This window comes from Scophthalmus maximus, chromosome 11, assembly GCF_022379125.1.
Source record: "Scophthalmus maximus strain ysfricsl-2021 chromosome 11, ASM2237912v1, whole genome shotgun sequence".
In the NCBI taxonomy this organism is placed as follows: Eukaryota; Metazoa; Chordata; class Actinopteri; order Pleuronectiformes; family Scophthalmidae; genus Scophthalmus; species Scophthalmus maximus.
In genome coordinates, this window is record NC_061525.1 from 8,559,004 (window position 1) to 8,578,739 (window position 19,736).

The window sequence follows — 19,736 nt, forward strand, 5'->3', positions numbered from 1 at the left end:
TTCACATAGTTCCTTCGTTCCTGCCTGAGTCATTTCACAATTAGTCCCAAGTGTTTTCTCTTGTTTAGTTTTAGTTCAACAGAAACTGTTGTTTACTGTTCTCATCCCATTACTTCGTATGAAACGAGTCTGATCTATGGCTCAAGTATTCTGTCTTTCAAAGGCTTCATGATAAAAGTAATTAGATAGATAGATCCAGGATACAAAAACAACTGTTTCTAATGTAGAATTGAAGAAAAAAAAAAAAAAAACTTCCAGAACACTGACTTGAAAAAAGTATTTTATCCATTTAACCTTTTATTGTAAAAGGTTTTTATACTTGCTCTGATCTAGCAGACTGTACAATTTTTTTCTAAGGAATCTAAAGGAAGGACAACCGGCATGTGGCAGGACTTTGACAGGTATAACCTACACCTAAACATCGTTGCGGACCAAGTGCATGCATTCATCCGAACTATTCCCTAATGGTGGTGGTCTCTTTCAGCAGGGGAGTGGGCCCTGCCACATTGCAAAAATAGTTCAGGAATGGTTTGAGGACAGTGACGATGAGTTCAAGGTGTTGACTTGGCTTCCAACTTCCCCAGACCTCGATCCAATCGAGCATCTGCGGGATGTGCTGGACAAACAAGTGTCCAACTTACAGGACTTAAAGGATCTGCTGCTAATGTGCCAGATACCACAGCACACCTTCAGAAGTCTTGTAGAGCCCATGGCTCGTCGGATCAGAGCTGTTTTGTCGACAAAAGGGGACCAACAGAATATTAGGCCGGTGGTCCTATTGTTAAGGCTGGTGAGAGGCTAATAGAAATGCTCTGACCACTAGGTGGTGCAAACTACATTCTGAAAAATCTGTGCCTTGGCATTTGTTCAGAGCAAAGGTTACATAAGGTGGCTTTGTTTGCAAATACATTACACTTTTAGAGACAAGATAGAGCTTGATCCTCCATCCCAAGTATTTCGTCTGCTCAGGATATTTGTCTCCAATGTGGCAACCGGCTTCAGGGAGCTATTTTGTGCTCTGAGATATACATTCACTTTAACAATTTGTTTAGAACATAATATAGAGCATTCAAAATCGCTACTGTTTATATCCAAACGTGCCCAAATGGGAGCAGTGCAATTAATGAATTCATAGTTAATGAATTCATAGTTAATTGTTTTCTTAATTAAGTGACGCTGTCTTTGTGCTAAAATGTGTAAAGTATAAATTTCTAGAAAAAAAACGACGGAACTTTGAAATGATTATTCAGTGAGATATGCATCAATTTCGTGCACATTTTAACCTGCAAAAAAAAAGAGGAGTAGCAAAGATTACAAAACATTTTGCAAACGTGGTGGTGGCCCCACTTTTTTAGAAATAGTCCTTCATAAATTATTTAATATATGAAAGAATACACCAAATATAAACATTTATGAACCCACAATTAACTTCACAAAAACTGAGAAGTTTAGCTAGAACTTAAGTTCTGAGAGGTGCTGGGTGGTCCATGCATGCAGAAAAAAAGACTACCATCCTCCCTGAGTGGAGGGTGAGACTCCTGCTATATAAACTCCCACTCTGAGTCTGCAGCCGTTACTCTGCGTCTGGAAGGGCTTGCTGGGAAATCAAGGATGAAGCTCCTTTTCGTGGCTGCCTTTGCACTCTTTGTGCTCTCTACAATCGACCAGGCTGACTCTTCAGCTTATGACAAAATAGTCGCCCACAGTCGCATCAGGGCAAGAAAAGAGGGGTAAGCTCATGAATACTATTGATAATAATAATTCATAATTATTAAGTAGTAGTGAAGTGACTTTGCATCGGTATCTTTCTATTATATCTGTTTTATATGAAATTAAATGTGACTGCTAAATCATGCATTCACATTTCTTTAACAATTTATTTAAAGAATATGTCAGTTCAGTAATCCTAAAGGGTTATAGTAAAATCATTACTCAAATCCAACAGACTAATCTCATATCCAGCAGGCAAAGAGGTCATTATTCACATTTGACTCCTTGTTCTGACAAGCTAAATAATGATTCACACTTGGCAGCCTGTTGTCTGTTTGACTCGTAACAATTTACACACAACTAAGTTAAGAGTTCTCCTTGAAACTCATTCAAGTATTTGACCTGCTGATTTTTATGCTGCGTCCCCGTTTCACCCCTCACTTCTCATCAGACCCAATGTCTGCGCTCTCCAGCAAGTCATGGGGACCAAGAAGAAGTACTTTAGCACTTGCCGTAATTGGTACCAAGGGGCCATTTGTGGAAAGAAAGCGTAAGTGTTGTTTCATGTTTCTCCTGAGCCTTACAACCAAATCCACTGGCTAAAAACTTTTTTCAAAATAAAATGTCTCTTTATCTGCTTCTTCTTCTTTTTCTCATACTATTCTTCATGGAAACTCTGGTCCCCATGGGGGCAGACATCTGTTATTGTACTTTGAATCAAACCATATTGCATAAAATGAAAAAACACATTTAGAGATGCAGCCCCCTAAACTCTTTTTAGTTAAGGCTATCCCATTTGATCCAATAAACTGTGAGTTAGGCTTTTTTTCATAACTTAAGAAGCCTGGTCGTAGTTGGCTGCCACTGTGGTGAACCACTGATTCCAGGATGTGATGTGGCTGCAAAATGTTGACTGTATTCATGAATGGAAAAGCATTCAACTCAATCACTCTAGACAACCCCTTTTTTTTTTTCTTCTGTTATTGTTCCAACTCTCTCAGCACTTTTGGGTTTAAACATGGACCAAAGCCATGTCTGTTTTTTTAAGTCTGTCTCACTCTTTCTCTCGCTCGAACACACTTACAGTGCACACACTGCGTTTGCCCCCTATGCCTGCATTATGTCTAAGTCAAGCCTAGTAGCACTCTAAATAGGCTTAGTCATTCATGGTGAATCCACACTGCTCACTGAACACCTGAAGAGTTCTGGGAGCCTGACATGGGACTATGGAATCAACCAAAACGCTGCTGGGCCAAAAGTTGAATTCGGCCAGTAAACTGATTTACTGATCCTGACATTATGCTGATGCGAGGTTTCCTGAAGGCATGCTTTAACTGACAAACAGTTTGAGTTACGTAACATTCCTTCAAAGCGGAGCTGCACTGGAGGCAAAGATACGCTAATTTGACGATTAGATTCACCCACATTCGTTAATTAAAGATAAATTGACTTTGATTTTTTAAATTAAATCTTAATCCAATTGATACAAAAAAGAGGTCAACATGCACATATTCAGGATAACCTGCAAGCATATTAAACCTTTGAAACCGAACAATCCTCCCATCCTGTCTTCCAGAATCTCCTTGGGTGTTACTCAGCAGTTCACAAGCATTAAAAACAAAATGTTTTATACATTTCAAAGTTGTTTCATTCAGAATGTATTTCATGTAATTAAAATGGGATCCAATTTAAATTTAAGAGGGCATGAACATGTTTGACATTTCTGTGCTACAGTTACTGAGAGCAATCAGGACAACACGTCCTCCCAACCTAAATGAGCATACACGTTGTTTGTCCTTATAGGATAGGATCACACCAGTAGCATGACGATAATAAACAGGAGGTTACAGTTGTGAAAAAGTTGCAGTGTGCTTTGGTTTAAACACATGAAACTACTTGGTTAGGTTTAGGCAAAGATCAGGGTTCGGCTTGAAAACAAGTGCTCCCACTACAGTAAGGTTATAGGGCCTTTGTCACCATGGTTACGGTAATAAACATGCAGTTAACATTGTGGAATGGTCATAAAAGGAACTGTGTCGCTGGTCAGGTTTTTGCACAGTAAAAATGAACAACGGTCTCCTGTGTGAAAGTCTTGTTTTTTGTCAAGCCATTCATAAACCCCAACATCTACCTGATGCAGACTTGCGTTGTTCTATATTCTAGGTCATTAAGAGGTCACCTCAATATATAGTAAAGATGGGTTTATAAGTTGCTTGCCCAAACACCTTATGCTTGTTTTTTTTGCCGGAGCACACTCCCACTGAGGTTTTATTCAACATATTAGAATATTTGTGTTTCTAGAACAGCGCTGACTCCAAGAAATTTCTGTACAACCCAAACTGCCCATTAGTGATTGGTTGAATTGGCAGGCTGCCAGGGACACCATATATCATGTATGACAAACCTATCCTGACTCTTAGTGGAACACTTTCTTTTTTAGAGACGCTGACAAGTCAAAAGTTTCCAAATTCATGGCCAGCCACAAGTCCCTTTGTGTGGGAAAGCAATGTAGCGAAGGTTTTGCTGACGCTGCCCCAAATGGGGCTTGTGTGATCTCACCCCAGTGCTTCCAGCTCCGTTCAACTTTGATTCAAATGCAGCAGTGAAAGAGTTTAAATTAGCCATGAACCAGAGGCCTTGGTCTTACCCTGTCTGAGACAACAGCAGTGGACAAAAGCTATGAACAAGCCCGCACATGTGTGCCATTTGCTCAGTGGCTGTATTTAAATCCAAATTGATTGTGTTCCTCGAACCAAAAGTAAATTACTTCGGAGCCCCTAAAGGTGTTGTAATTTACTTTTATATCTTGTGTGCACAAGAAAATCAATTGCCTTACAGGTGCTGGGTAAATTACTTTTTTGAATAATTGGAAAGATAACTCTTGGGGATTTCCCCCTCTTTTTTGCACAAGCGCAATCAATTACAATTCATGCATGTTCAGCCGTTAGTTTGTCAGATCATTTGACGCTAATCGTGCCGACAAGGTCCCCATTATCAATTTTGTACCACAAATGGCAAACATTCCTGGTGTGCAGATTTCACAGGGGAAATGCTAATGAAGATAAACTTCGAAAATTAGAATTGTAAGCACACCTCTCAAAGTTTGTCCATTTCCCCTCCGCTGAGTTTCGCAGAACCCCGGTTGCAGAACCAGTGCAGCTGTTCACTCCCGTACACATCACTTGTAATTCTACTTGTCAAGTTGTTGTGAAAAGTTGTAAAACACAAGGACTTGATAATGTTCTCACCTTTTTGTCATGAGTATTTTAATCCTGGGCCTGTTTGAGTTTTATAATAATAATAATAATAATAAATTTCATTTATAGAGCACTTTTCATTGCTAAAAGCAAAGTTTTCTTACAGTAAAAGCTGGGCAGTCCACCGTTAAGAACTTCCCTGCCAACTCTGGGCACATGTGGTATTGTTTATCCCTAATAGGTACATATATGGTGTTCTTTATGTCTTGTGGGTCTATTATTGTTACATACACATTGGTTGTTTGATGTGAAAGGATATCTCCAAATGTCTGGTTTATCCAAAAGCTGGAAACAATACTATGGTTCCAACAAGTTGAAACCCGCTGACTGAAGGGGTATAGGCATGTTTATATCTGGCAGCTGCACTTTGAATTTTACTATTTTCCCTTAGGCTGTGGTGTCCAGTGCTGTTTAAGTGGAGCGGAGACCCAGCCTCTATAGTGTTTTTCAAGCAGGAAATAAATGTTTCTCATGTGTATCTCAATGATGTAATGATTATTTTCTAGATTATTAAAGTCTGTGTATAAAAAAAGCTGTTAAAATCCCTTGTGTCAATTAAGTAAAGCTGGGTTTTTTTAAGAGAAGCTCAAATGTTTCCATGCGCAACCTTTTAATGTTCCTTGAGTCGACCAAAATTTCCTAAAACTCAAGTCTAATATATACTTCAGTTTGTCAAGGCCAAAGTCTTAATGTTCCTGAGGTTAACCAAACGCCAAGTAGGGTCCAAACTAATTGTTTTGCTTCAAAGAGGAGGTCTCGGCAATATCAACCAACTACAGTAATGATAGCGTAATCCTCCAACAAGTTTTGGCCTAAGCAACCGGATCACATGGACTGTACGGGTAATAATATAGATGATGAGCAACATCTGGAACAATTGAATACACCGATGCTAAATAATGACTTGGGGCAGCTATAAAAAGATGCACATTTCTTAATATGTTCTTCTTTGAGGAGATACCCATTATTTGTGATCTGTGTGTTTTTTTCCCCGCAGGATTGTGCTTTATGAGTGCTGCCCCGGGTACATGAAGCTGGAGGGCATGCGTGGTTGCCCTGCAGGTACAGTGTGTTAAGTGCTACAATGCAGACGATGTATACAGGTTAGAGGAGGACATACCCACCAACTGTAGAGCAGCTGTGTGCTATTTTTGAAATCAGACCAAATAGATGAAAGATGAGGCCGTAGCATATTGTCAGCGCGTGCAGAGTCTCTCTGTTGATGCCCCATATGTTTTTTTTCTTATTTCTCTTTCCAAAAAGACATGCTGACATCTAATAACGCCCACTGTAAATGTCTTTTTTCAGTGGCTCCGATTGACCATGTGTATGGCACCTTGGGTCTGGTGAAAGCAACCTCAACCCAAAATTACGCAGATATTTCTAAGCTGAGGCCCGAGATTGAGGGATCCGGATCTTTTACCTTGTTTGCCCCAAGCAACGAGGCCTGGGAGGGTTTGGATGAGGTGAGTGGAAGACAAGAAAAATAAAAAATAAAAAGATACATCTGCATCTCTCTTTCTTTGACATTTCAACATCCAATTCAAAATCTCCCCTGACAGACAGTGAGGGGTGCACTGGTCAGCAATGTCAACATTGAACTGTACAACGCTCTGCATTACCACATGGTCAACAAACGCCTCTTGACCAAGGATTTAAGGAATGGACAGACAGTCACCTCCATGTACAACGATCTTGGTCTCCATATTAACCATTATTCCAACGGGGTGAGTGTTATCACTCAGTGTCTTCATAGTTGTACTTCTCCGGTGCTTTAACATTATAACAAGTGTATGTCATGTGCAGGTGGTGACTGTGAACTGCGCCAGGGTTATCTACGGCAACCAGGTGGCCACCAATGGAGTCGTGCATGTCATTGACCGTGTGATCAGTGCTGTTGGAAACACCATTCAGGATGTCATTGAGGTTGATGACGACCTGACAACTCTGAGTGTGAGTACGCACAGGTTTAGACAGGAACATTTTCAAGACCTCAAGGAGAAGGTCTCTGACGGAGACAAATGTGATATAGGGCCTTAAAAATGATTTTTTTATAGCGTCTACCTCCTGCCAATGTTTCTACTGGACTCTATTGTACGTTCACTAAACATTATTCTGCTGATGAAATCACCGTCTAGGATGTGGCTCATTCTGCTGGGCTGTTGGAGAAGCTGGGTCAGCCAGGACACTACACTCTCTTCGCCCCCACCAACGAAGCCTTTGCGAGTCTGGGCACCGATGCGTTGGAGAGACTTCAGAGCGATAAGGAGGCCATCCAAGGTAACCCAGACTCAAACATTGCAACAGTGACTGGCGTTTTATATTAACTGTCGTAAACCAGAACTATATTTATGTTTAATGAGGAAGTTATATGAAAGGAAGTGAAGTCGCTGGCTGACGGCTCGTTTGCCAGACTCAGTCCCCATGAAGTGATTTACTTATTTTTTATTTTTTCACATGTTTGACTTCTTCCAATTCAAAAGCAGATGAAACCACAATGGGTCTGGAACCTACAAAGTTTTGGCAAGCTGCGAACAACAAAGTTGTGTCGAGGAGTGATAATAATAATTCTCTTGTTTCGAGCAACATATGACATTGTGGGCAGAAAGTCAAACAATGCAACACATCATTTGACACATCATTTGAGTGTACTGTATATTTTTTGAGTAGGTCATGATGAATATACCGGAGCCACATTTGCTAGAATACCGCTATAAACATCAATAAGTGAAAGTTAAAGGCTTCAATTATATATTCAATGTGAGCTTCTGAAAAGTCAAAGACAAAACAACATAAAAACATTTTAAAACTTTCATTTGTTTTTGCATGAACACTGACAGGCAGGAAACAGCTGCTTCGTTGAGCAAGCTGGTCAAACTGGCAATGACACAAAATCTTTTTATTAGCTTGTCATAGGATGTGAGATCAGACCATTTCACACAACGTTTAAGATAACTGTCAAGAAATCATGAGTCTTCTCACTCAAGGACCCGAGGGATCCAAAGGGTCTTCAGGTTCTCAGGGCATTGTATACTCAGCTGTAGCGTTACATGGGAAAGAAGATAAAACAGCCCCTGCAGCCAACGGACCCACCCTGCATTCAGATACACATCTAACTGCTGTACACTCAAACCACACATTCATTTAAACCTTTGCCTCACTCTTTCAGCACTTATGAATTTCCACCTGCTGGACTCAGTCCAGTGCTCGGAGGCTATTTTAGCCGGCAGCTCTTACGAGACCTTGGAGGGCAACAACATTGAGATTGGCTGCGATGGCCAAAGCTTAACTGTCAACGGCGTCAAGATGGTGCGCAAGAAGGACATTGTTACCACCAACGGTGTCATCCACCTTATTGACCGAGTGCTCATGCCAGACTCAGGTTAGAGTCCCATCTCCTCTCTTTATATCTAAGTGTAACTGGTTGACAGCATGCATAAGCAAATTGTTTCAGGTGTTTGATTTTTTCCTCCATAATGCATATTTCAATGGTGCCAAAATCTCCTGTGCTTTTTAAGCTAAGCAGGTGATGGAGCTGGTGGGAAGTTCCCAGTCAACCTTTGGCGACATGGTGTCCGAGCTGGGCTTTTCTGCCTCCATGAGGCCCGAGGCTGAGTACACGTTGCTTGCTCCCCTCAACACTGCCTTCAACGGTGAGTGAACCGGAAGCCTTGGTCTGGCTGCTCCACGCGCAGACATAGTCTGGAAAAAAGAGGGGAATACTCTATTTACCTTCATGTGCTGACTCATAAGTGAATAGATATGTGCGTGTATGGAGCTTCGGGCATGTTATGGATTTATTGTCCAAGCTTTATGGCACGTAAGACCAAATACCCACTCCCCAGAGAACATTCCTGAACTGCACTCAAAGGGAGTAGAGATGTTTTGTTTCTATAAGAATGTGCAATTAATTGAGGTAGAACACGTTTATCCTTTTAACCGTTCGTCTTTCAGAAGGTGCGAGGAATGCACAAGGCAGCAACAGCTGGATTTAACAACCTTGCGTTGGAACAATCTATTCTTCTATGTACAATAACCTACTGTGAAACACAATTTATAGGTTATCGTAAATGAACCATCTGCAGAACTGTGCAATAAATCGAGTCACTGATAGAAGATATTTGCTCAAAGGTAATGTGGCTGCTGCTCCTGGTACATGGTGGCCAAAATAACAGGAATAAGAATATAAAATTGGTCTTGAAATGAAATATATATATATAAAAACTGTCCCTTTCCTCTACAGATGAAATAATGTCCATGGATCAGAGGTTGCTCAGGATTATCCTGGAGAGTCACATCCTGAAGAACAAGATTGTCCTGGGACAGTTGTACAACGGCCAGCGGCTGGAGACCATTGGAGGAAAACTTCTGCGGGTCTTCATCTATCGTACGGTGAGTCCTCTTCTCTGAAGTTGTGGCCCAAAAAATTGTGGCTGGGTGCCAATACACACACACACACACACACACACACACACACACACACACACACACACAAACACACACACACACGCTACATGATTTATCGCTGTTATTTGACCATCAATCCTCGTCCCTTTGAGATGTCCCATCAATCCCCCGTTGGCATTGACTTGTGGATTATTTCTGCAGGCTGTCTGCATTGAAAACTCCTGTCTGATACGGGGCAGTAAAGAAGGAAGTAACGGCGCCCTTCATCTCATGAGGACTTTTTTGAAACCAGCGGAAAAAACTATGTATGAGATTCTGTCAGAAAATGGAAGTTTCAAGTAAGTGGAGCGCGGTGTAAGTCAAACTCGAGTGTGGTGTCAAATTGCAGCTTAATACTCGACCGCATTTTTCTGTATCTTGTCATTAAATCCACATGGCATACATGGGAATGTGAAGTGCTGTTGCAGCAGTATGTCAGCCCTCAGTGGTTTCTGTAACAGCTGAGTTACTGTTTTCTTCTCTGCACTGCAGGATCTTTTTGTCCCTCATGGAAGCCGCTGGCTTGACTGACGTGCTGAAACAGGAGGGAGACTTTACCCTGTTTGCCCCGAGTGATAAGGCCTTCGCTGGTCTGAGCGAAAGTGATTTTTCTTTGTTGAAGAGTAGGTCTCCCCTTTGTCTTTTGTCAAGTGACTTTTGGGGGCTGTAGTTGAAAAACACACAAAATACAACTAATCGTGTTAATAATCCATGTCTTTGTCTGTTGCAGGTGACATGAACGCTCTCAGAACGATCCTCCTGTATCACATGAATAACGGCATCTTCATCGGTGGTGGTCTGGAGACGGGGGTGACAAACCTTCTCAAGTCTCTCCAGGGCAGTAACCTCAGAGTGTTGTTTGTGAGTATTGAGTGCTGCAAGTCTGAACTTCACACAAAGTCACACGAAAATGTATTTTAATTATTCCTTGACATTGTTTTCTTTGTGGTTGCATCGATAATAATTTGCCTGATAAAATCGAATCCTCAGTTTTTGAAACTCAGTGATAACATTTACCATAAGGCATAGTTTATAGCTCGTATTTTATACAGGTTCACTCAAGCCCTTCATTTTGTGGTTTCCCCTCCAGGCAAACAACACTATGCAAGTCAATTCTGTCCAAGTCCCTGAATCTGATATAATGGCCACAAATGGAGTCATTCACTTCGTCAACCAAGTCTTGTATCCCGGAGGTAGAATTTTCATCCGTTCAGCTTTGATCCTATCCTCCTCCTTTTGTTAATGTGTCAAGAGATACCCTCTGCTCTGCTTTTGAAACTATAGTAAAAAGGCCTGGTTAACGCCCTGTTCTTTCTTTCCAGATATCCCAGTTGGAAGCCAGGATTTCCTCATGCTATTCAAGAGGCTCATCACTTACATGCAAATCAAGGTGCCAACCTAAAGAAGCTACTTCAAAACCATCAGTGTGGAGCATTAAGCGTGTGGTTTTAAACACGGGCGTCATAGTGCAGTGATTCAGCTGCTGGTCAATTTTGAAAATTGTCCACAATTTAATTAAGTATAGGTTTTGTTATGCAGCATACTTTTTATACTGTGCACCAACTATCACTGCTCAAACTTGTTTACTTTGTTTTTTTTAAAGTACATTTCAGGATTCAGATATCAGGAAATTCCCCTGACATTTTTGAGTAAGTCGCAATGACAAAATGTTTTTTGTGTGTTGGTTTTCACTTTATTATTTGTCATACTTGTAATTCTTTACTGTCATTAACGGCCTTATATCTCCTGTTGTCATCAGAGAGGATCGTCACTCGTGTCATCCAGGAAGGTACAGTAATGATGACAAAGTATCATCATCATGTGATTCCTAATCAGCAAAGTCTGACAGATGATATTTGGTAAACAAAAACAATTCGTAGAAATAGGGGGGCTGTTGCGACACTATACAGATCAATCACCTTTTTGTTAATCCTGATAATTCCTCACACACGTGCACACAAGAGGGGTTTGACATCACAAGTGGCGTTAATCAGATACGGTCTCTTCCAAAAAAATTAAAGAATAATATTCATAATTGAAATATTGCAAAATAATATTTAGACACTAGTAGAAATCCTTTGATTTTATGAATTACATTTTTTTGACATAGCAACCTTTCTGATCCAGGGAAAGGTCCATTTGTTATGTTACCTGCAATCACATGGAAGGCTGTCTGCATCGAGGGGTAATGCTGTGCTCGCCCTGATTTCGACGCAGTGAAACACGTCTTCTTTCCTTTTACAGTTCCCGAGGTGACCAAAGTGACACGGCTCATTGAAGGTCAACCGACCATCACCAAATTAACCAGGGTCATCGAAGGTCAACCCACCATCACAAAGGTTACCAGAGTCATTGAGGGCACGCCCGCCGTCACCAAGGTGACGAGGGTAATTCAGAGCGAACCATCCATCACCAGTGTCACCAGGGTTGTCACAGGTAAATATTTTTAATATGAATCAGTGTGTCAAGCTTTATTTCTTGTCATGTGTCACCTCAAGTACTCATGGATGCTGTTGTCTTCCAGGCCCTCAGTACTCAGTCAACACTGGAACCACCAACATCGAACTGGAAGGTCAGTGAAACAAATCTAGATTTGAACAGAGGAATGAGCGGACATCGGCCTTCCCAGGAAATGTATTGAGTTACATAATATAATAGATGCTAATGGGGGATTAAATGGAATTAAAACAAATATTAGGTTATACAGTATAAATTTGAAGCTGTTTAAACATATGCATGTAAAAGTCATCATTAGTAAGGCTTGACAATTCTTCAGTGCAACATCTATCACAGTACAGTACAATGGACAATGAACAGCATAATGTCCAATACAATCATGTGAATTCTTTGTTCTCTTTTTCCCTCAGGCGGCGATTTTTCAGAATTTGACAGTGAAAAGCTTACCAAAATCATCCAAGGTGAGTTTGGTCAGTTTGGACATCCCAGGGGAATAATTCAGAAGTAATCTGTGAATTATATGTTTGTTTGCCTTTATAGAAGGCGGTTCAAGAAGAACTGGCACCGGGAGAGTTATAGGTAAAAACAAAAAAGGAGAAAAGTAAAACAATCCTGCATTTGTAATAAATGCAGTGAAGCATGTGAGCCGGTTTCACGCAGTCAACTCAAGCCGGCTGCTTCATTTACATGGGCCTCCTCCCTGCAGCCCTGTGGGCAGTAAAGCCAACAGCCTATCTGGAGCACTAGTACATGTCCCGGTGGTGGCCTGAGGGTCATTAACAAGCAGGAATGGGATAATGTATCTCTGACCTAACCTGTGCATGAAGGCTGTAGCACTGTGAACTGCTGCGCCTTGCAGGCATGTGTGTGTGTGTGTGGGTCCACACGGCCGCCGCTGCTGAGCCGCTGCTACCGTCAGCCCCAGCCTGAGCTGAACAAGTGAGGAGTTACAACCTTTTTGTTTTTGCTCTCGTTCAGAGCAAGAGAGAGCGAGCGAGAGCGTGAGCGATATAGAGGGAACACCCTAATGTTTTATTGGGTAAATTTAGTATAACCTACTTTGGATTTGCTACTTTGACTAAAATTTTTGTCATTAGTCTGGATTAGTTCAGTCTAATTAGTTTCATGAACAAATAGGTTCGGTGTGTGAAGTCAAACTCCCTGCCCCTACTAGTGTTTCGGTCCATCCCTGTCTACAGGTGTACTTAAATGAGTAGACTATTGATTTTCTTGCTGAGAGTTAGGTGAGAGAACTGATACCCGTTTTATGTCTAGCTATGATAAATGTTCGCTTTAGCACCAGGACTGGAAAGAGGGAGACACAGCTTGTCTGGCAAAATCTGCTTGCATTTACATCGAAACCTCGCTGACTAAAACATTATATTTTTTATTATTATTTATATAATGCACACATTTATAATATATTATAAATAAATATTTATTTTCACTTCTGCTTTTCCACTATAAGAACAAACAACATTTTGATTAATGAGACGCATATTTAGATTTGGATTCTTGAGCCTTCCTACAGACAAGTTTAGTGCTTCTCCGTTTCTTCCCTTTTGTGCAAAGGTAAGAACTGGCTGCTGCTGTAGCCCCATAGTTACCATATAAGGGAAATGTATCAGTCTTCTCATCCAACTCTTGGGAAGGAAACAAAGGAGCATGTTTTCCAAAATATCAAACTAATCCTTCAAGCCAACAGTAGGCTGCATACATTCTTGCTTCCATGCTTGCCGCCACATCGCTCACCTGAAAGCTGAACCTGCGTCCACCTGTAGGCTCTGAGTCTACACGCTCCCTGCAGGGGAGCAGGTTATAATTATCACTTCCCCACTTCCGTGCTGTGCTGAGCTTGGTGTTTCCTTGCGGGGGAATGATGAGATCAGAGTCTGGATGTTAAACTTCAAAACAAGGACATATTTTACATAATAATCTGTTCCACATGAGCTGGCTGACTGACGTGTATTCATTTTTCCTTATATTTTTTATTTTCCCCAGCTGGTAACAGGAGGAGAGGAAGGGACTGAGCTTGGACGGATGAGAAGATCGACCTTGTAAAGAAAGAGTGAGACTCCAAACGCAGAGGTTGAGACTTGTGTTTCAGTGCAGGGGATACACTTACAGTGTCATTGATTTCAAATATACGGTAAAAGGCCTAACTGACAAAAAAAATGAACTACTCACGTCAACAATTTAGTGGTGCTTTGAATGTATATCTACTATGAGTGTGCACACTATGAAAACAGTCCTTTTAGTGCAGTTTATGTTTACTGTGTTCAAAAGAAGATTTTGGCATGACTTTAAAACAGAGCAAGTCAGGGTAGCAATCAAATCTTTTAATAAGCCATTAGGGTATCAATAAAAAAAAATCAATTCACAACTTCTCTATGACTTTGCTTGAGGTGAAGGTTGAAGCAAGAAGATTTTACTTGTTTGGGAAGATTTCTAAATCTCAGCATGATAACAATTGAAAATTGTGTGTGATTTTTTTTTTTAAGACTTTAATTGAAACATTATTTTACATTCTCTGGCTGTAAGCTGCTGAAGGATTCATGTAAATGTCCTCTACGTTTGTATCATTTGAACAATGTGTACAACTGCAGGTTTTTTCTTGTTTCTATTTTCCAGACATCTTCCTAATAAAATTCTCTCTTTGATATAAATATGCTGATTTGTAAAGAGCCTCTGAAGAGACTGTGGTTTTGGAGTCATTTCTAAATTTCCTTGTAAGGTATCGTGAGGACAAGTAGTCGAACACATAATACATTGAAGAAAGCCAAAACAAAACAAACAAACAATCATATTTAAATTCCAGATTGTGAAAAATACATTAGTGCATTAATAATTATGATTCTATTGACATGAAACATCGATCAATGTATGTATTTATGTTGTTCATTCTAGGAACGTTAATCATATTAAAGCTGGTGTTTGTAACGATGCAGCGAGTTGAAATATTTGCCTTGCGGTTGCAGCAACATTGTGTTCTCAGACTTTTGAACCAGGCCCAGCTCCTCTGGCTCATGTGTGCAACTCATTGCAATTTATGGCCCCTTGGATAAACTAAATAGGGTGAAAATCTGTGCAACTGCCAACATAGAAACACAAACATGGTTAAATGTAAAAAGCTATTTTTCAATTTTGTTTATTTCACATTAAAAGTATTGACCAACGGGCTTCATAAGCCCAGCAGCTGGCTGCTTGAAGTGGTGAAGTAACCTACTTATTATGACTGTGTTGCATTCTACATTGTGCTTTGCTCAGTAAATGTCATCTGTGAAGTGACGCATTTTGTCTGCCTATCAAAATGATAACTTCTCAATCAACAAAACAACGAGTACAAAAGTACATTGCTCTAGATCGCAGCAAAACCAACCTACATTCTGTATGTACGACAAAACCAAGAAGATAATAGGCCTTAAAGCCCGTTAGTTGTTTTCATAAGTGAACATATTTAGTTTTTGCTTTACACCGTGGCGATAAGGTGTTCTGACAACATGCAAAATGAAAGCGGCTCAGATGGTTATCTCGTTAGTGTGCATACATCTACATACCGTGTTCTTCTTCCTGCATAATAATAAAAAATGAATACAGTTCACCTCATGTTACTGGTGTTATGCAGCTGTTTATATCAGTGAGATGCACCATGTCTACAGCAGGGTTTGTTTTAGCTTTGTCTTCTTTAGTGCTTTATCTTGCATAATTAGGGACATGTTATAGTTATTTAGAGTTAGTTTGCAGTTATCAGTGAATCAGTGAGCTGCTCTGTTGCATTAGGTGCAGTAGCAGTGAGTAACATTTGCAGAGAGAGTGACTACCCTCTGCAGTCAGACTCACAGCAGGCAATATTTTATACATTTACAACACTGTCTGAGAATTAAGAAAACATCTGCTGGAGGATCCTATTACTTTTCCATATGGCTTTGGATTTTCCACACTGTACTAAACAGCGATCTCCCAATCCATTATTATGTCATTTACGAGACCGCTGATATCACCAACCACGGGTTTCGGATTTCAGTTTGACTTGGCGTGACAGTTCCCACTGCTCATCAGTATCACCGACAGGAAGCTTGTCTGTTCATCCTTAAGTGAACCCACGCAGGTGGGAAATTCCAAAACATTATCTTGATGCTGAATAAGCGTCCATCACATTTCAAGACATTTTCAAATAATGTCTTGGTAAAATTTGTTTTATATGCTTGAAATAAGTCATCATTTCAAGGTGCGTGCACAAAGTTGTTTTTTTAATAATTTTGACTGCAAGAAACTTAGATTTGCATGTGACGATTTAGTACAAAACAGCATTAATTTCTGCATTATGAAACAGACAGAATAGGTAAAGCAGTTCCATAATTCAATAACCAATTGACTAATGCACTGTGCTGTAATACGTTTCTATAATTTGGATGTTAGTGTTGCTTTTAGGAAAGATATGGTTCTAATAACTTTTCAGGCTTAATTGATGCAAATGCTTAATGGAATTATCTGATGAGACTTCAACATGCGGGAGGTTTACATGTGCATTCAGGGAAGTGATGGACAGAACGATGTTCTTGATGTAGAATACAAGTATACCTCACATGACCCACAAATGTGGGTGTTCAGTGAATATTATGTTCTGTTTTTAATTAGTCCACATCAATCATGTAAGCATACCAGCAAACGCATCTGGCTCTGTAAATGCCTTGAATGCAGCTGTGTGAAAGTGTCTCGTCATCTGGATGCAACATTGACTCCACAGGGCTGACATGTTCCTGGCACCGCGGCTCCTGCTCAGTCTTTGGTGAGTTTCCAATGAAGTGCCATCATGTATAGACTTGGCCATAATAAAATAGAATCTGCACATGAGATTGGGAGTTTAATTGCACTTTATATTAAGCATTAAACAGCTAAGCAATTTGAAATGAACTCAAACTGGAGCCAACGTGGAGCAGTACTGTCCTGTGAGTGAAACATTCAGGTCAGGGAAGTGTCGATACCTTGTATGACTGCAGAACCCCAAGTCTGCCACTCAGGGAGAAAGAGTTTTTCCTTCCATAACCCCCTTTTCAAGTCTGCCTGCCGGGACGCATCTCCACTCTCCAATCCAGAGGGACGTATAACCTCATTCTTGGATCTTATTGTGTGTTCTTATTTGTCTTGCACATATGTAGTGTGCAATTGTTGTTTATTACAAGACACCAACATTGATTTGTCAGTGTTGTTGTTGTTTCAGAGTCACGGAGAGACATCTCTAAGCTTCCCAAGAACAGCCAGGTGGATTTTACTGTCCCAAGAGGTGAGTGATGTTAAAACCATCTTAATTAATAACATGTATAGCTCATGCTAAACATATTTGACATTTTGTCCCCCCAGCATGTAATGCAGCGGGGGATATATGATTACAATCCGTTTCGTCTGTAATCATTTTATTTTTGGAGTAGAACTCGAAAACCATTCGGGATGTTTTCATGAAATTTATATGCATTTCAATATTTTTTAGGAAACTTTACAGTGGTATTTATCCGGTAGTGAAGTGGTGCCTTTTTTATATTTTGGGTATCTTTAATTCTTTTTTTTGAGCCCAATTGGGACCAGTCTCTCAACTTGTAACGTTTCACCAATAAGAAACAGAAAGATCTCACACACCTCTCTGTTTACAGTGTGAATATTCCCAAGCGTGAGCTGTTATGTCATCAAATTAATTAAGACCATGTCCGTCTGGTCTGAAGTGCTTGTGCATTAGGAGAGTCCTTTGCAGCAACTCACATCTGGGCCGTTGCCCCGACCTGTCCCAGATGCGAGCTGTTATGTCACAAAGCTGTCGCAGTTTATCAGACTTCAGTTCGCACCGTCAATTGTGATTCTGAGATTTAGGTTTATGAGAGGTTTCCAGTCAAATCCATTGCTGCTTCAAAATGACTTCATGAAGAACATCAAATACATGTCTGCAGGTAGAAATTAACAGTATCAACTTCAAATGAATAGCATACCCTATTGTATTAATGATTACTCTAATCTGACATCATAAAAAATAATATCAGATACTTTGATGTGTCCCTTTGTGATTTATGTGTGTGTGTGTGTGTGTGTGTGTGTGTGTGTGTGTGTGTGTGTGTGTGTGTGTGTGTGTGTGTGTGTGTTTCTTAACAATGGTTAACAATGATAGAAATATTATGACTTCAGGTAAGAATGATGGCACCAAATGATCTGCTCCTTCAAGTGTTTTGTTTTGCTAGGGGCATATGTGATCTCCTGATGGTTCTTGTTATATGATAGAGTTAATTGAGCCCATCAATTTCAGTTTTCTTTATGTGTCATACAAGGAATTGGGTTCAAAAGTTACATAATCTGTCAGGCTCCGACAGACCGCCAGGATTGTCTAGGTGAAATGAATGGAGTATAATAAATAATCTTCTTTATGTTCACATTCACACACCAAAAACTTTTTTCAGGTGGTCCGTCTACAAATATATGGTGTATGCCTTTACAGTATGTATTTCTGCTCCCACGTGTCTTTTGTTAACACTTAGTTTTCCTTATAGTTAACGCTTGTGGTTATTTAAAAAAACATGTGTCCTTCATTATAAAGTTAGCTATCTTGGAAATGTCTAATCTTAGAGCCACATCCAAAACATACAGACTTCGATTTTAATTTTGTTTTACTATTTCCACCCATAAATACCAAGACGTTAGGTTTGGGCTGCTCCAATGTTGCATTAGAAAATGATAGTGTCCCCTCCAGGTTAATTTCAAAGAAAATTACAGATTTCACATAACAGATTTGTTTTTGCTTAAGTATCTGCCTTTTTAAAAAACTTCTATTACTGCTGAAAGCTGTCCATAGAGATTATATTGGAGTGCAGTGCAAATATGTAAAATGGGGTTGCTCGTAGTGATGAACCTAAAGAAACGATTCAGCAACTGTTCACTAACAAGTAAGAAGTATCAGCTTAAAAGTTAATATGTCAATGATGTGTTCACCGCTTGTTTCCTTTAGCCCAATCTAGACGTTATTACAGCTTTGAAGGACATTGAGTGTCCATGACCAAGTATTAAACAGCAAATCTGGCAAAATTAAACTTTGCAATATAATACAAAATGTAATCATTATCATACTCCAATATGTCAGCTCAGTTGTGACCCTGAATAACTTAGCAATATAGTACAAAAGAAACCAAAAAAACTGTTGAAAATTAACAACGACCTTTTCTTTAATCACTTCCATCATGTTCATTGTTATATTTAGCTCTCTCTATTTTTCCACACTTTAAGAAGTGAATCTTTGATTCCACTATTTGACCAACTGGAGCAAAGCACCTCAAGTACAACTTTGACTTGTTGCTTTCATATAGATTCAATCTTCCACTCCTGCAGATAGTCATTATGTTTTATATCACTCCATGCAGATACAATGGATCATTTGGCTGCAGTGTAGATTATTATGATACAAAGCAATAAAAAAACTCATATGGAATAAATAATATATTGATTCTGATGAATGAATACAATCCCTTTATTTGCCCATAAATCTCATCAAAGTCCTTTTATAAGGACTTTGATGATGAACCCTGCCAAATTCAGCTCTGAATTAACTATTACACAATCCCTAAAAAAACTAGATATTCACAGCAGCAATTACTTAACCCACTAATTCTCAAGTGTTCAATGGTGATCAGGTCACAAAAGTATCTGTGACAAAACAGGAATTCACTGGACTATTGCCACACAGAAGCAATAACTCCATAGACAATATTTCAAGAACAAGCTATTCTTGGACTCTGAAAGTTCTTTTCAAATCACACATGTGCGTCTCCTTTGACCTAGCCTGATATTCAAACTGAATAGCCAAACTACTCAACCAAAAAAAAAAAAGGGGCA

At 39.9% G+C, this 19,736-nt stretch overlaps 1 protein-coding gene across 2 annotated transcripts; it reads left to right on the forward strand.

Moving 5' to 3' along the window:
- Positions 1 to 1,561: 1,561 nt before the first annotated feature.
- Positions 1,562 to 14,536, forward strand: LOC118299687 (periostin). 2 transcript variants are annotated; one of them, XM_035623618.2, is made up of 22 exons: positions 1,562 to 1,730; positions 2,162 to 2,260; positions 5,965 to 6,029; positions 6,276 to 6,433; positions 6,530 to 6,694; positions 6,774 to 6,920; positions 7,106 to 7,247; positions 8,137 to 8,349; positions 8,486 to 8,620; positions 9,211 to 9,359; positions 9,576 to 9,712; positions 9,906 to 10,036; positions 10,144 to 10,274; positions 10,504 to 10,606; positions 10,736 to 10,803; positions 11,017 to 11,062; positions 11,173 to 11,202; positions 11,658 to 11,849; positions 11,938 to 11,985; positions 12,281 to 12,331; positions 12,411 to 12,449; positions 13,872 to 14,536. In XM_035623618.2, exons 1-22 carry the CDS (start codon positions 1,612 to 1,614, stop codon positions 13,898 to 13,900), a joined length of 2,397 nt encoding a protein of 798 aa, XP_035479511.1. In that variant the 5' UTR covers positions 1,562 to 1,611; the 3' UTR covers positions 13,901 to 14,536. The 2 variants fall into 2 exon arrangements, with proteins under 2 accessions (XP_035479511.1, XP_035479512.1); XM_035623619.2 differs by lacking the exon at positions 12,411 to 12,449 and having other exon boundaries at positions 1,563 to 1,730.
- The last annotated feature ends 5,200 nt before the right edge of the window (positions 14,537 to 19,736 follow it).

Coding starts and splice junctions, on each gene's coding strand:
- LOC118299687 (XM_035623618.2), top strand. CDS start 1,612: ATGAAGCTCCTTTTCGTGGCTGCCTTTGCACTCTTTGTGCTCTCTACA. Junction 10,804..11,016: donor TCACTTACATGCAAATCAAG/GTGCCAACCTAA, acceptor TTTTTTTTAAAG/TACATTTCAGGATTCAGATA. Junction 12,332..12,410: donor GCTTACCAAAATCATCCAAG/GTGAGTTTGGTC, acceptor TTGCCTTTATAG/AAGGCGGTTCAAGAAGAACT.